This window comes from Cryptotermes secundus, unplaced genomic scaffold (genome assembly GCF_002891405.2).
Source record: "Cryptotermes secundus unplaced genomic scaffold, Csec_1.0 scaffold668, whole genome shotgun sequence".
NCBI lineage: Eukaryota > Metazoa > Arthropoda > Insecta > Blattodea > Kalotermitidae > Cryptotermes > Cryptotermes secundus.
Genome location: NW_019733844.1, coordinates 3,857 through 18,786, shown reverse-complemented (window position 1 = coordinate 18,786; position 14,930 = coordinate 3,857). Strand labels below are relative to the sequence as shown.

At 39.8% G+C, this 14,930-nt stretch overlaps 1 protein-coding gene across 4 annotated transcripts in view; it reads right to left on the bottom strand.

Annotated features, from left to right (window-relative positions):
* Positions 1–14,084, bottom strand: part of LOC111868255 (prostaglandin reductase 1) — a 46,943-nt gene extending 32,859 nt beyond the window's left edge. For 2 of the 4 annotated variants that reach the window (XM_023858732.2, XM_023858733.2), the window contains exons 1-2: positions 13,707–14,084; positions 3,109–3,239 (exon numbers count right to left, since the gene is read on the bottom strand). In XM_023858732.2, the coding sequence (XP_023714500.1) occupies positions 3,109–3,239; positions 13,707–13,933 (358 nt within the window). In that variant the 5' untranslated portion in view covers positions 13,934–14,084. The other 2 variants (XM_023858736.1, XM_023858735.1) reach the window with 2 other exon arrangements.
* Positions 14,085–14,930: the final 846 nt, after the last annotated feature.

The window sequence follows — 14,930 nt, the reverse complement described above, 5'->3', positions numbered from 1 at the left end:
CGCGGTGACGTAACGCGCAACGCTAACGTAACCGTAATCAACGTCCTACTGTGACGTGGCACTCATTACGCCACAGGCAAGCACTGCAGCTATATAAGTGGATGCACAGTGCGTATCGATCAGTTCAGTTCGAGTTCCAGCGTGGCTACCGCCGAAGACATTCCGAGTTATAAAGTAACAGCCAGCCGACTACAGTTGGAGTATAGCAGCCGTCGCGGTAAGAAGATCCGGACGTGTGTGCGATTGTGTAATTGGGAGCGCGTGATACAGTGATACAAAGCTCCCCTACTGTCAACGTGTTACTACTGAAGACAGAGTGAACTGATTTGCGCATAGGGTTATAAGTCGTGAAACCCCGCAACAGTGTTAACAGATTACTGCGCTTAGGGTTATAAAGTGTGAAACCCCGCAACTGTGTGATAATTAATTGTAGCCGTTATTTGTAGATTGTTAAATAAACCAATTAACCATCTCTACGGCGTCTTCAGTAAGGCAAACACGTTACATTGGTGTCAGAAGTGGGATCAGTAACGCAAAACACGTTACAATATATAAAAATGGCCAAGACAGTTAAAATCCATGTGTATACAATCATAACAGTTACACAGACTATCAAGAAATTTTATAAATTAAACACTAGAATGAGGAGGAGAAGCCATGGCATTGTGAATTATGCTGTGGTAAGCAGGTTCTTTCATAAGAATGAAGAAATAAAACAAAACATTTATAAGGAAAATTAATAACCATGAAGTTTAGTCATAAGATGTGTATGAATGTTCTCATCTTTATCTCATTCAGAGGAGACTATGTCTATTACTTCAACACCTGACTTTCCAATACCAATTCATAAGACACAAGAACAAGATCAGTGAAATCAATAACAGCTTCATTGTATCAATAGAACTGTTAGTGCCTTGGATTCTGTGTCAGTGTATGTTTTCTTTAAAGACAAAAAAAAACAAATAATTGTGAACACTTTCAATGACATCAGAAGTATATGTTATATGTTATGTCTGCACTTTGTAAGCTAACATAAGTAACAGAAATGTGTGACACGGTAATGTCTATGAAACAAATCAGCCATTTCATTTGGTTACGGCAGTAAAAAACCAAAAGTTGCCACCAAAGTCAATAACAAAGAAGTTAAATGCTAACAGTGGCCAATGAGGTGTTAAAATTGCCAGTAAGAGATCTGGAAACAGTACTGCATGCTGTTATGTCTACATGTGGAAAGTGTATGATGATGCAGACAAGTACAGTGCTACTACCATTCGATTTGAGGTTTCCATGCTGGTGAAGAATCACGATGTGGTCTTGTGGGTTATGACACAACATAATCTACTAGGTGGGTACAAATGTTTCAGAAGAACAGGATGTCTCCATCCTCAGGATATCCTGATGCTTCAGCATATTCCTCCATTGGTATTGCTGACTTTAGGAAATGATTACATATGAAACATGGCATTCATGTCAAGTTTCATGAACTTCAGTCAGATGATACACAAGGAAGAGTGGGGAGGGGAGGACAAACGTTATGTTCCTTTAAATGTGAAAGCGTAAGACGTAAAGTGTCAACAAATTTAATATCTTAATAATTGGGCTTGGAACATAAAAACTATAAAATTAAGGAGGGTAAATCTTAAACAATGGAATATTAAGAAAATGCCAGTACAAGCAATCCTCAATTTATACAACACTTTTGTTCGAAAACGAAAATAGCTGCAGAAGTTGAAACTGCATAAACTGAACATAATTTTCCTCTCTCTCTCCTCTAAGTCCTCCTCTGGCAATCACACAATACTCTACTCTCCTTCTCTCTTCCTCTCTTGATCAGCCAGCAAGCAATTTATGTTCAAGTGAGTGTTATTAATTCAAATCAACTGAACACATTAAAATGGTATCATATTCTTGGGATACCCATGAAACTAGTTACGTTGATTAAAATGTGCTTAAACAAAACGTATAGTAAAGTCCGTGTAGGTAAACATTTGTCTGATAAATTTCCTATCCAGAATGGTCTAAAATAAGGAGATGCTTTAGCGCCACTCCTTTTCAACTTTGCTTTAGAATATGCCATTAGGAAGGTCCAGGAAAACCAGGTGGGACTGAAATTAAATGGGACACATCAGCTGTTGGTCTATGTAGATGATGTGAATCTACAGGGTGATAATGTAGATACCATAAAGAAAAACACAGAAACTTTAACTGACGCAAGTAAAGAGGTTGGTCTAGAAGTAAACACAGAGAAAACTAAGTATATGTTGCTGTCTCGTTACCAAAATGCAAGGCAAAAGCATGATGCAAAGATAGGAAACAGATGTTTTGGAAATGTGGCACAGTTCAGGTATTTGGGAACAGCGATAACAGATTGAAACCTGATTCAGCAGGAAATTAAGAGGAGACTGAACTCAGGTAATGCTTATTACCATTCAGTCCAGAACCTTTTGTCTTTTCATCTGCTCTCCAAAAACATACAAATTAGAATATACAAATCTATAATTCTGCCTGTGGTTCTGTATAGGTGTGAAACTTAGTCTCTTACATTAAGGGAGGAACATAGACTGAAGGTGTTTGAGAGCAGGGTGTTGAAGAGAACATTTGGACCTAAGAGAGATGAAGTGACGGGAGGTTGAAGAAAACCGAACAGTGAGGAGCTTCATAACTTATACTCTTCTCCAATTATAATTAGAATGATCAAGTCAAGGAGGATGAGGTGGGCAGGGCATGTAGCATGAATGGGGGAGACAAGGAATGCATATAGGATATTGGTGGGAAAAGTCAGAAGGAAAGAAATCACTGGAAAGACCAAGGCATAGGTGGGTGCACAATATTAAAATGGATCTTAGAGAGATTGAATGGGATGGGATGGATTGGATTGATCTGGCTCAGGATATGGACCAGTAGAGGCCTCTTGTGAAGACAGTAATGAACCTTCGGGTTCCATAAAATGCTGGGAAATTCTTGAGTAGCTGCAGAATTGGCGGCTCCTTCAGAAGGACTCAGCTACATGAGTAAGTAAGTATATATATAAATATAACAAGAAGTACCTGTACACTTATAACATTCCACTTACTAAGAAAATTACAACACATTCAGATGAAAAGTTACCTCTGTCTCTCAAGGCTGGCAGATCTTCTTCAACAAGTTGAAAATCATTTTCCTTTGGTTCACCAACAAAGTGTTTTACAAGTATGAATTTCTTTGTTTTCACCATGTTGAATGGCAGCTGGACAATATTTCTGTGTATACAAAGAACCAAAGTTTTAAAATTAAGGCATTCCACAGGTATGACACACAATTATTGGATGCTCAATTTCTGTTTTCTCATTTACTTTCTGGACTTATGAAAACAAACAGCCACTACATCAACGAACAAATAAAAGCCATCCATCTGGTTACAATTCTTAACCTAATCAGTTCACTGTACATTAAACCAACCTAAGTGCTCATAACAATACACTACCAAGATGAAGCAACATAAACAAAAGAAGTTGCAAAATGACAGGAAAAGTAAAGTTGCCACTGTAGAGGAAACATGGGGAAATGAAGGTATAGCTCTATACACTCTTAACCTTGGCAATAAATGAGTAGTGAGCTTCATAACCCTGGACACTTTAGCTCCAGGAAGAGAATGTCCAGTGCCCAATGGACAGTAGGCTGAATGACTCCCAGAACCACCCTGGATGCTGTGAAGAAACAATAATCTCTTTGCTTCTGCCACAAACAAATGCCAATTCTTTGGTCATCCAGCCTAGCTGATATACCAACTGAGCTACTGCAGCTCACATAAAAAATAATGACCTTCATAATTTTAACTCTGTTGGGCATTAAGACAATTAAATCCAGAATGAAAAGATGAGCAGGGCATGTAGCACACAACCTCAGTGGAAGAAACTACTATGGTGACCTAAGTGAAAATGGGAGGACAATATTAAAATGGATATTACAGAAATAGTCTGTGGGAGGACAATATTAAAATGGATGTAGGTGGGTGAATAATATTAAAATTGATCTTAAGAGATAGTATGGGGTGGTATGGACTGGACTGATCTGGCTCAGGATGGGGACCAGTGGAGGGCTCTTGTGAACATGGTAATGAACCTTTGGGTTCCATAAAATGCTGGGAAGTTCTTGAGAAGCTGCACAACTGCCAGATTCTCAAGAAGGGCTCGGCTGCATGATGTTAGTTTAGTTCAGAAGCTTACTACAGAAATGGTCTGTGCACATGTGAAACTGAGAGGATTCAGGTTTGGGATTGTTGGTGAGCTTCTCTGATGACAGTGATGAATTGGGTTTTCGGACTTTATCCATCGTCCTGGTTTTAAGATAACTAAGAAAAACATGTTTTGGAAACTGGATCTGTTTCCGTCCTCAGGTGGGTCCCTTAGAAAGAGCCTCAATCACTGGAGTCTTTCTAAGGGACCCAACAGAATAGGTGTTTTCCCTCACCTGAGGACAGAAACAGATCCAGTTTCCGAAACGTTGTGTTTTTCTTAGTTATCTTAAAACCAGGACGATGGATAAAGTCCAAAAACCCAATATCTCTGTGTGTTATACACCATCGTGAGAATCCTATAGTAACTACAGTGATGAATGTTCAGACTCATAAGATGGTAACCAGCTACATCAAGTAAGTTAGACTGGTTTGTTTTTGAACTTGTGACCATAAATAAAACCTATAATTCCCTCAGTGAATACTTAAGTGGATTACAGTGGTTTACAAATGAGTGTAAGACCTCAACTGAAAGGAAAGTACATGTGTACCAAACAAGATGTTGTGACCATGTATTATGGACTGTTATGTAGTTAGCTGACATTCTAGTCACTAAGATAGTAACTGCTGGCCACGGAAGCCAAGCGGTCTAAGGCATGTACTGTCTTCGCTCGCTTGGAAACCAGGATCGTGGGTTCGAATCCCACTCAGGGCATGGATGTTTACTTTGTGCGTGCGGGTTTTTCTGTGTTTGTGTACAGGTGAGGCCTTGCAACAAGCTGATCACCCGCCCAAGGAGTCCTACCGTATGTGTAAGATCTAGAAAAACCGAAGTGAATGGAGAAGTTCTTGGAGGTAGGCCTAGGCCCACTGGGGCTGTAGTGACAAGGAAAAAAAAAAGATAGTACCTAGAATCTACAGTGACATGTGAGGACAGCCATGTGTGTCCATACATATACATCCATCCATCCATCAGTAATCTGTCAGACGACAGGTCCACAGCCTGTTCCAAAACAGTTTCTCCACTTAATGCGATCTTCTGTTTTTGGAAAGAGACTATCCAGGAAAAGTCATAATGTGGTAGTTTTTCCATTTGCTTTCCACATCGCAGTACAACAGCCATTCAAACCACTCTGGTCACGCCTGTTGCTATACGAACTTGAACCATCTCGAGCATCATTTGCTCTGTGCTTCAAGTCGCTGCTGATGACGCTGCTTCCGACATCAGTTTTTGGTGTCTCTCTTCGTCTGATGCCTACCCTTTGACCTGTCCAGCAAGGGAGGCCCTGCCAGTAGCTACGCTACCGCCGGCATAGCTCTCAGGGTCCTTGGCATACTCAAACCCCCTCACCACGATAAGGTGGAGACACCAACGAGGGGCTTCCGTCTTCATGGTGTAAAAAAATCAAGAAATAAGCAGAAGCAGCAGACAGCATTATTCCTGTAAAATGTTGCAGAGTTGCTAACTGACTTATGCTTGATAACACGTTTGATTGTCATATAACATTTTCAAGAATGAAAGCACTCTTTAATACCAGTTGCAGTTTTTCAGTTTTCCCTTACAAAGCCAGCAAGTAATTAATGGTCTGAAAAACAATTATAAAATGTCTGTTCTTCCAGAACATTTCTTGACTGATAAAGGGTTCTAAACAGTTATTACCAGAATTTTATGTATCAAAAGATATAAATGCTGGCAGTAAGCTTTTTCACAATGCTGTATCAACAAGCTCTTGCCAAATGAGCTGAGGTGATGATTATAAGCAGTGAACAGGAAAGGTTTTTTAAGGATGGAACTGACAATGACCAATTTTGAGTTCCTATCCCTGCATTCATTTGGGTGGATTGAGGACAACCAGAAAATATCTCACTCCACCGAAAAATCTATTAGATACTACAGTGTTCTGATGATGGTGTATAACATACAGAGATATTGGGTTTTCGGACTTTGTCCATCCTCCAGATGCTAAATAACTAAGAAAAAAACGTTTTGGAAACTGGAGCTGTTTCTATCCTCAGACGAGGGGAGACACCTACTCTGTTGGGTTCCTTAGAAAGAGATAGCCTCAATCACTGGACATCTGATGTCTAAGTCACATTGTGACTGATGGTCCATCAGTCTGCCTGTCTTGGTGTCCAGCCCCAGCTGAGGGTCATGACCGGATTTCTTTCTTTTTGTTTTCCTTTTTTTTTTTTACATTACAGTTACTGGACAACCTATGTCACAACACACTAAGGCTATACACCTGAGACCAGGCTAAGTCCATGAGAGCTAACATGAAAAAAATACAGTAAAAATTGTTCCAAGCATGAACACGTGTGGAAACAGGATAGTTAGGGAGGTAGAAATTTATAATATTATATTTCAGCATCCTGTTACACTCACACAATATATATGGATATATATATGGATATGGATATATGGATATGGATATATATGGGTACTCAAATCACATACTAAATACGGGACATTCATACGGAACAATAACAGACGTAATGGAAGTTGTAACAACGGGAAAAAAGGGTAAACATTTGAATACATTTGAGAAATACCATATATATAAAATAAGTAAGAAAGGCCTACAAATGAATGACACACACATAGAAACATACAATCCCATATTTCAAACTATATACGAAATCTATACAAGCTAACGGTACCTCCCTCCCCCCACTACCCATTCCCCCTCCAACACTCACGAACATAAAACACAGCACACAGTACACCAGACAGCAAACGTATTAAAGATAAGCAGCGACACACACAGAGAGCGCCTACACTGAGTAAGTACAAATAACAGTATAAACATATAAGAATAACATAACATGACATAACATAAGGTAGTAACAGGAATATTTGTGTATTACAGACAACACATGAACAACGATAAAAACAAGAAGTGGCCGCTGCAGCACCATAGATATAGGGCATGTACCCTGAAAAAATTTTAACAAAAAATTTGAAAAAGAAAGAACAGAGATCTTATAGACATTTTAACTTGAATTAAGTTTTAAAAAGTGCTAATTTAAAAATCAAATCGACGCGTGTAGATAAACAAAGATTTTATACAATTAGAAAGACTGGTAATTTTAAATTTTAACAAGCAGTGTAACAGCTACGTGAGTGATACACACCTGATGATGGCCATTTAGGGCCGAAACATGTAGTGTGGAGGAGGAAAAGAAGTAAAAACTACAATAAAATTTGTTGCACTTAAGACGGCATTTATCCATATATATTGTAGAAATTTATGCCATGAAACCAAACTAATAACCAAATCCATAAACCCCAAAGCATGGAATCGAAAGGAGAACTAGTGAAAACTAAGTGTCCACTACTAGCGTCATCAATGGAGTAAATCGCGTCTACCTAATATAGAACCTAATCGAAATCAATAAAGCATATATCATGTCAAATAGATCTGTGTGAATTGGTGACTTTATTGCTGATAATGGGGATCCAGATGGGAGAAAACTCCAAACTGGGTTGGCTGACTGGGTTGACCGAGCATGCCATATGGGCCACTTCCTTGCATTTTCTATACCTGTTGTGGCGTTCAATATCCAAAATTCTAGCTTCATCCCAGCATATCCTATGTCCCTCTTCATAGGCATGTTGAGCTAATTTTGATTTTTCTAGAAGACCTTTGAGGTTATGCCTATGTTCACAGAGCCGCATGGTCAGAGGTCTGCCTGTTTCGCCAATGTAGTTTCTGCCACATTCACAGGGAATGCTACAGACGCACTGTGCCATCTGTTGCGGATCTCTTTTTGGTCTGGTTTTCATGAGAGAGTTCCCAAGAATGTGTTTTGTTCTGAAGATGGTGCTAATGTTGTATCGATTCCCTATCCATTTAAACTTTTCAGAAACACCCTTCACATATGGAATATATACAGAACACAGAGGTTTTTCCTCTTTCTTTCGACGACTACTGCCCTTGGAATTAATGACCGAGTCAATGAAACCTTGGGGATAACCGTTCAACTGAAGATCGTGTCTCAGGGTATTAATTTCTTTGACCAAATCTTGTCGATCTTGGCATATGGTGGAGGCTCTGTCGTGGAGACTTTTAATCAACCCTCATTTTACACATGGCGGATGGTTAGATAGTGTGGGTGGGTTTCCTGTAGACTTGTGTGACTAGTGCCGTCTCTTTCCTGATGACCAGAACATCCAGAAAGGAAATTGCATTGTCTGACTCAGTTTCCATAGTGAAGCAGATGGAAGGCCCTGAACTACTGAGGTGGTCAAAGAAATTCTGTAATCTCTCAGGGCCATGAGGCCAGACCACGAATGTGTCATCCACGTATCGCAGCCACAGCGATGGTTTGTACCGAGCTGAGTCAAGAGCCAGTTTCTCAAAATGCTCCATGAAGATGTTGCTAATGATTGGCGAGAGAGAATTTCCCATAGCCATGCCATCTCTCTGTTGGAAGAACTTGTCATCAACCTGAAAATAGGCAGTTCTCAAGCAGACTTCCAACAGCTCTACGATGGCTTCGACCTGCAGGACAGACCGTTCAGCCAGTGTGACGTTGTGGAGCTTATTTCGATGATTTGTAGGACTTCGTCGACTGGTACATTAGTGAAGAGACTGACGTCAAAGCTAACGAGAGTATCTCAAGAATGAAGGTTAACAGTCTTCAATAACTGTACGAAGTGGCCCGAATTCCTAACGAAGGAGTTGGATTTACCAGCAAAAGGACTGAGTATCCCATGGAGAAAGCCAGCCAGTGCATAGCAAGGGGAACCAACTGAACTTACTATAGGCCTCAGAGGAATGTCCGGTTTGTGAATCTTGGGAAGACCATATAGATGTGGAGGTCTGCTGTGATATGGAGTCATACCTGCTTCGACCTGCAGGACAGACCATTCAGCCAGTGTGACGTTGTGGAGCTTATTTCAATGATTTGTAGGACTTCGTCGACTGGTACATTAGTGAAGAGACTGACGACGTCAAAGCTAATGAGAGTATCTCAAGAATAAAGGTTAACAGTCTTCAATAACTGTACGAAGTGGCCCGAATTCCTAACAAAGGAGTTGGATTTACCAGCAAAAGGACTGAGTATCCCATGGAGAAAGCCAGCCAGTACATAGCAAGGGGAGCCAATTGAACTTACTACAGGCCTCAGAGGAATGTCCGGTTTGTGAATCTTGGGAAGACCATATAGATGTGGAGGTTTGCTGTGGTATGGAGTCAACTTGTGTTTTAGATCGGTCGGAAGAGTAGTTTTGTATTTAGAAAGGAGTTTCTGTACTTTCCTCTCAACCTTGGCTGTAGGATCTTTGGGCAAGGATTCATAAACCAGCAACATGTTTAACTTATCCTTGTATTTGGATTCGTCCAACACCACTGTGAAGTTGCCTTTGTCTGCCCGAAGAAACCTAATATCCTTGTTAAGCCTCAAAGATTTCACAGCTTTCAGTTCCTCTGTGGTCATGTTAGGCCTGGAAGACTTAAGACTTCTCTAGCATGGACCTAACCTTCCACATGAATTCCATGCCCTTAGTCTGTGGAAGCTTGGAAACAACAGATTCCACTGCACATGCTATATCCAGGTTCAAGTGTGGACGCGTTACTGAAAAATTCAAACCTTTCATAAGGACTGCTTCCTCAGAGTCTGTTAAAACATATATTGATAGACTGAGGATGAATTTCCTAGATGCCGAGGCTGGGGTAGAAGAGGTTCTATTTTGTTGACTGTTGAGATGGGAAAACTTGCAAATACGAATATCTTTCTGCTTACTGAATATTTTCTTGAATGAACTTTCCACAGTGGTGAAGATACGCTGTTGGTCGAACTATTTACAGATGACCTGAGAAAATCCTCGAGTTGATGGATTTCATATAGTTGCGAAGTCTTCTTCTGCCAATGATATTGTAACCTATCCCTGAGAAGTGCCTGACTGGCACTATTGTCTCTGAAGCATTAGAGACATTGCAGACTGAGCTAATCTGTTCAACTACGAAGAAACAGCTTACTTGTGGGTACTGCAAGAGTTTTACAGAAACTGGCCAGTTTCTCTACGTACCATAATAAGAAATTTCAAAATAAAACTGTTAGGTTTAATTTGTTATAATCAAATCCATCTGGTACCTTTCTACACATATTAACATAAGTACTGCTGCAATACATTTATCATATATTTACCTGTAGCTTATTTAATAACACCAGTGACTAACACTATGTGCTATAAGATGACTGAATGGAAGAAGGTAATGGATGGATTCAGTATGAAGGAAGTGACAAAGTCATAATTTAAGGTCCTAATCCAACGAGTGCCTGCAAAAAGGGCAAAAAATGATGATACACCTGTCAGGGGAGTCAGTGGCCCACTAAGATTCAAAGTAGCCAACTTGAATACAAGCTGTTAGTGTTACTGCTTGAGCCAACCTCACTGCTAATAAATTTATCCTCAGTTCACAGTCAACTAGTCAACAAATTTTCTCCTGGGGGGGTTGGGGTGGAACACTAGAATGTTTCTATGAATGTTCAACCAAGCATGCCAGCCAGTTCAATCCAGTCCAAAAGTCTACACCCTTCAGTCTGTCTCTCTAAGGGCTGTAGCACGCACAGTGACATCGTTTGTACGATTTTTTTGCCGTACGACCTTCTTTTCACATTAGACCGACCAAATACATTTCTTTGCTCTCTGACTGTTGTACGGTAGATGTCACATGTCATCACATATGAAAGCTAAGACTACACTTTATATTCTATTACTTGCTGCAACATAAACCATATGGACATCGTACGACCGATGTCGCTGTGTGTGTTCTAGCGTAAAATACATTTCATTATCATCTCCCAAATGGTAAAGTACCATTTCATACAATTTGGCCCATAGCTCATAGAAAACAAAGAGCAGGGTGATTAACTCCATTTTGGAACACAGTTCCCAAATTTATTTCATGCAATTTTAGAATTATGCACATTCAGTCATCATCATCAGTAATCTGTCAAGACGACAGGTCCACAGTCTCTTCCAAAACAATTCCTCCACTTAATGCGATCTAGAGCTTTCTCCTTCAAATGACAGTATCCTCTTCTGTCCCCAAGGTCATCCAGCATCTTCTTACGTCTTCATCTTCTTGTCACGTCTATCCGCCATTCTATCTTTCCTTTGATAACTTCTTTTATAAGGCAGTTTCTGCGTAAAACATGACCAATCCAATTAGCCTTCTGTTTTCTTATTTCGTGTAGGATATTCCTCTGCTCACTGACTCTAATTAACACTTCTTCCTTTCTTACATAATCAGTCCAATCGATCTTCTCCATCCTTCTCCAACACCACATTTCGAAACTTTCCAGATGTTTCTGATCTACTGCCCTAAGTGTCCATGTTTCAGCCCCATACAGAGCTATGCTCCAAATGTAGCATTTCACTAGTTTCTTCCTCAAATTTAAGTCCAATTTGCTGGTAAAAAGATTCTTCTTCTTGCTAAATGCAGCTTTTGCCATGGCAATCCTGGATTTAATTTCACAAGTACACCTTCCATCATCTGTTAACAAGCTACCCAAATATTTAAAACATTTCACATTCTCCAGTTGTTTTTGGTCTATCTTTATTGTGACTGGGGTTGGTTGTCTCGAAATTTTCATTACTTTTGTTTTCTCCACATTCATTTCCATGCCATAGCACCTTCCAATTTCAATTAGTCTATCAATCATGCCCTGTAGCACAGTTTCTTCCTTAGCCATTAACACAAGGTCATCTGCATATTTCACAGTTTGAATAATTTGCCCTCCTACTTTGAAGTCACCGAGCCCATCCAGAGCTTCCTTGGTAAGGCATTCGCTGTACAAGTTGAACAGAACTGGTGATAAACAGCATCCTTGTCGAACTCCTTTTCCAATCTGCACACTTCCTGTCTCCCCTCCGTCTAGTCATACTCTAACTTTCTGATCCATGTACAATTTGCTAATCAATCTTCTTTCACGCCAATCGATACCTGTTTCTTTTAGGCTCTGCATTAATTTGGTCCAGTTTACCCGGTCAAATGCCTTCTGCCAGTCTATGAAGCAAACACACAGTTCTTCATCTATCTCCAAAGTTCATTCTGCTATAATTCTCATCATCCCAATTGCATCCCTGGTTCCTTTTCCTCTTCTAAATCCAAACTGATCCTCTATTTTCCTTTTGATTCTTCTTTTAGTTATCTTTGCTGTATGTGCAATAAGGCTTATTGTGCAATGGTCACTGCATTTTGTAGCTTTTTTCTTTTTCTTTAAGGCAATCATTGTCACTTCTGTAAAGTCCTTGGGCCACTCCCCAGTTTCATATATGGTGTTTATTAGTTTTGTCAGTGTTTTCAAACCACTTTCTCCAAGTAACTTAAGCACATCTCCAGGTGCATCATCTCCTGTAGCCTTTCCATTCCTCATGTCCTTGATAGCCTTTTCCACCTCACTTTGTAAAATATATGGTCCTTTCCTGTCTGTATCTACTTCTTCTTCCGGTTCAACTTCTAAGGTTTCTGGCCAATTAGGTCGATCATATAGTTCTGTAATATACTTTTCCCAAATTTTCAGCACTTGCCTCTGATCTACTATTCTATTCCCCTGGGATTCATTAACCCTATAAAATACAAATTCCACAATCGGTTAAGGATTCTGGATAGGTCAGAATAATTTATGTGATTAGTACCGATGGATGTACCCAAAGTTTGGAGACGTGTATGTGCTGACTGCAACATAACATGTTCAAAAGAATGCACCCATAAGTGCCCACATGGACCACAAGCTCGCGTGCACACACACTCTCCATAATTTACCCAATTTTATAACCCCCATTTTCTTGAACAAATTTTTATTACAGACTACAAACCTTTGTATTAATGTATAACGACTTTTTATTACGGTATAAAAATACCTCCGCACACACTAGTGAAGTAGTGAATGTAACAAGAAATCTAATATAAATTCAATTTGCCAGTCATGCTAACACCCGACTAATTACACTTCTTGAAGGTCATAGCAAGACTGATAACTCTTGATGCCCTTGATATCCCTCCTTATAAATTCAGGAGCGGAGATAACTCACGGAGCGGCCAATGAGACATAAACGATATAAACAGTCGTTTCATGATGATGGAACAAATTAAACTGAAAATAACTACAACGGAACATTAACACGTTCACCACTCAACTGCCATTTTCCGCAGACATTATGGACAAGACCGACATGAGGCTCTACGGAAGATTCAGCAAAACATCGCGGGAGAAACTAACCTTCTACGCCTTCTACTGTCTTCTACTTTCTTTCGATAAGGGACCGATCACATGAACGTACATTGGGGGGTGGGGGGAATAGGCGGGAACGATACACACACGGTGACACTGTAGTAAAGGATATAAGGTATGGTTATTATATGCATCTACGTCTGAATAAAATTAAGTTACATACAGAGCCAATATTTTCTTATTTCTTCTCGTCTTACATTTTGTTAGTTACATACTTCGTTATTTAAAAATACTGATGTAGACCTCTTACTTTTTATACACTTCCAGTAAAAGATAATTGGTATTTCTTTCTTGCATGGATTTTTTTTTTATTTTTGTTTTTGCACAAAGCATTTTCATTTGTAACAGCATTCGCACTAATCTCTTTACGAAGCCAATTCGTAATCTTACATATTCGGTTGCTTGTATGTTTGAATAATATGTACTATCTTCTAAGACTTGATCGTGTTTCCGAGTATCCCGGCAGATACACAGCATGACTTTTTTAAAAAAATCCGAAACATAAATTGGAACATGACGTCTGGTTCTTTGGTTTCATAGTCACGACAGTTTCTCTTCCCTTAAGGATTTTGCGTAACGTAAATAACAACACAACCGTCGCCATTTTTCCCATTGCACAGACAACTACTAACGCTACTGCCCGCCCACGAATACCAACATTGAGATAGAAAAACATCAGTCCATTCGAAAATTCCCTAAAGGCAATAGATATAATTAAATTTTCCCATTATAAAAAAAATTGAAAATTTGTAATGGACTGGTCTGTTTTTCTAGCATTCGCCGTCTTTGAGGAAGTATCTTACTCGTAAGAATACTATGTGTGTCAAAGCGTCCACCTCCCACAGTGGCCAATGAACAATTTCACATTCCAACCCACAGTAGCAACACCTTTGGAATTGCGGGAACCTGTGAGACGGGAAATACCAGGAAAGAAAATAATGATAAAAATAAGGTAACGTTGTCCCTGTCCTTAACTAATTAAGAACTCGGCCATGGAGTCTTCTGGGGGAGTGGATGTATAGATACACATTTTCTTGACTTCAGCACTAGTTGCAGGTGAGTGGTTAGCTTCACGCCCTGGCCAATTTACCCTCGGGGAAAGAGCCCTCGGTACCCATTAGATAGGAAGTTGTGTGGACCCCAGAGTAGAGAAGAGAAAATTCGTGACTCTATCGGGAGTCGAACATCGACCTATCGAACGTATACCTCATAACCAGACGATATACCGACTATGTTATCCCGGCTCGTAAGGTACTAACGGTACAAAATGTTTTATATATGTCAATGGAAGAAACGTCCCCAATCTCTCATTCTTTCTCATCAACATTTTCTTGCGCCACGAATATTACAAAAATGTGCACGTGAAGAAATTGACTGTTTATGTTAATCCTGAGACAGTGCCCTTCTTAAAATCTATTACCTTCCCCTGACAATTTAGGTAAAAGTTTATAGGACACTGTCAAGGCCGCGCCAT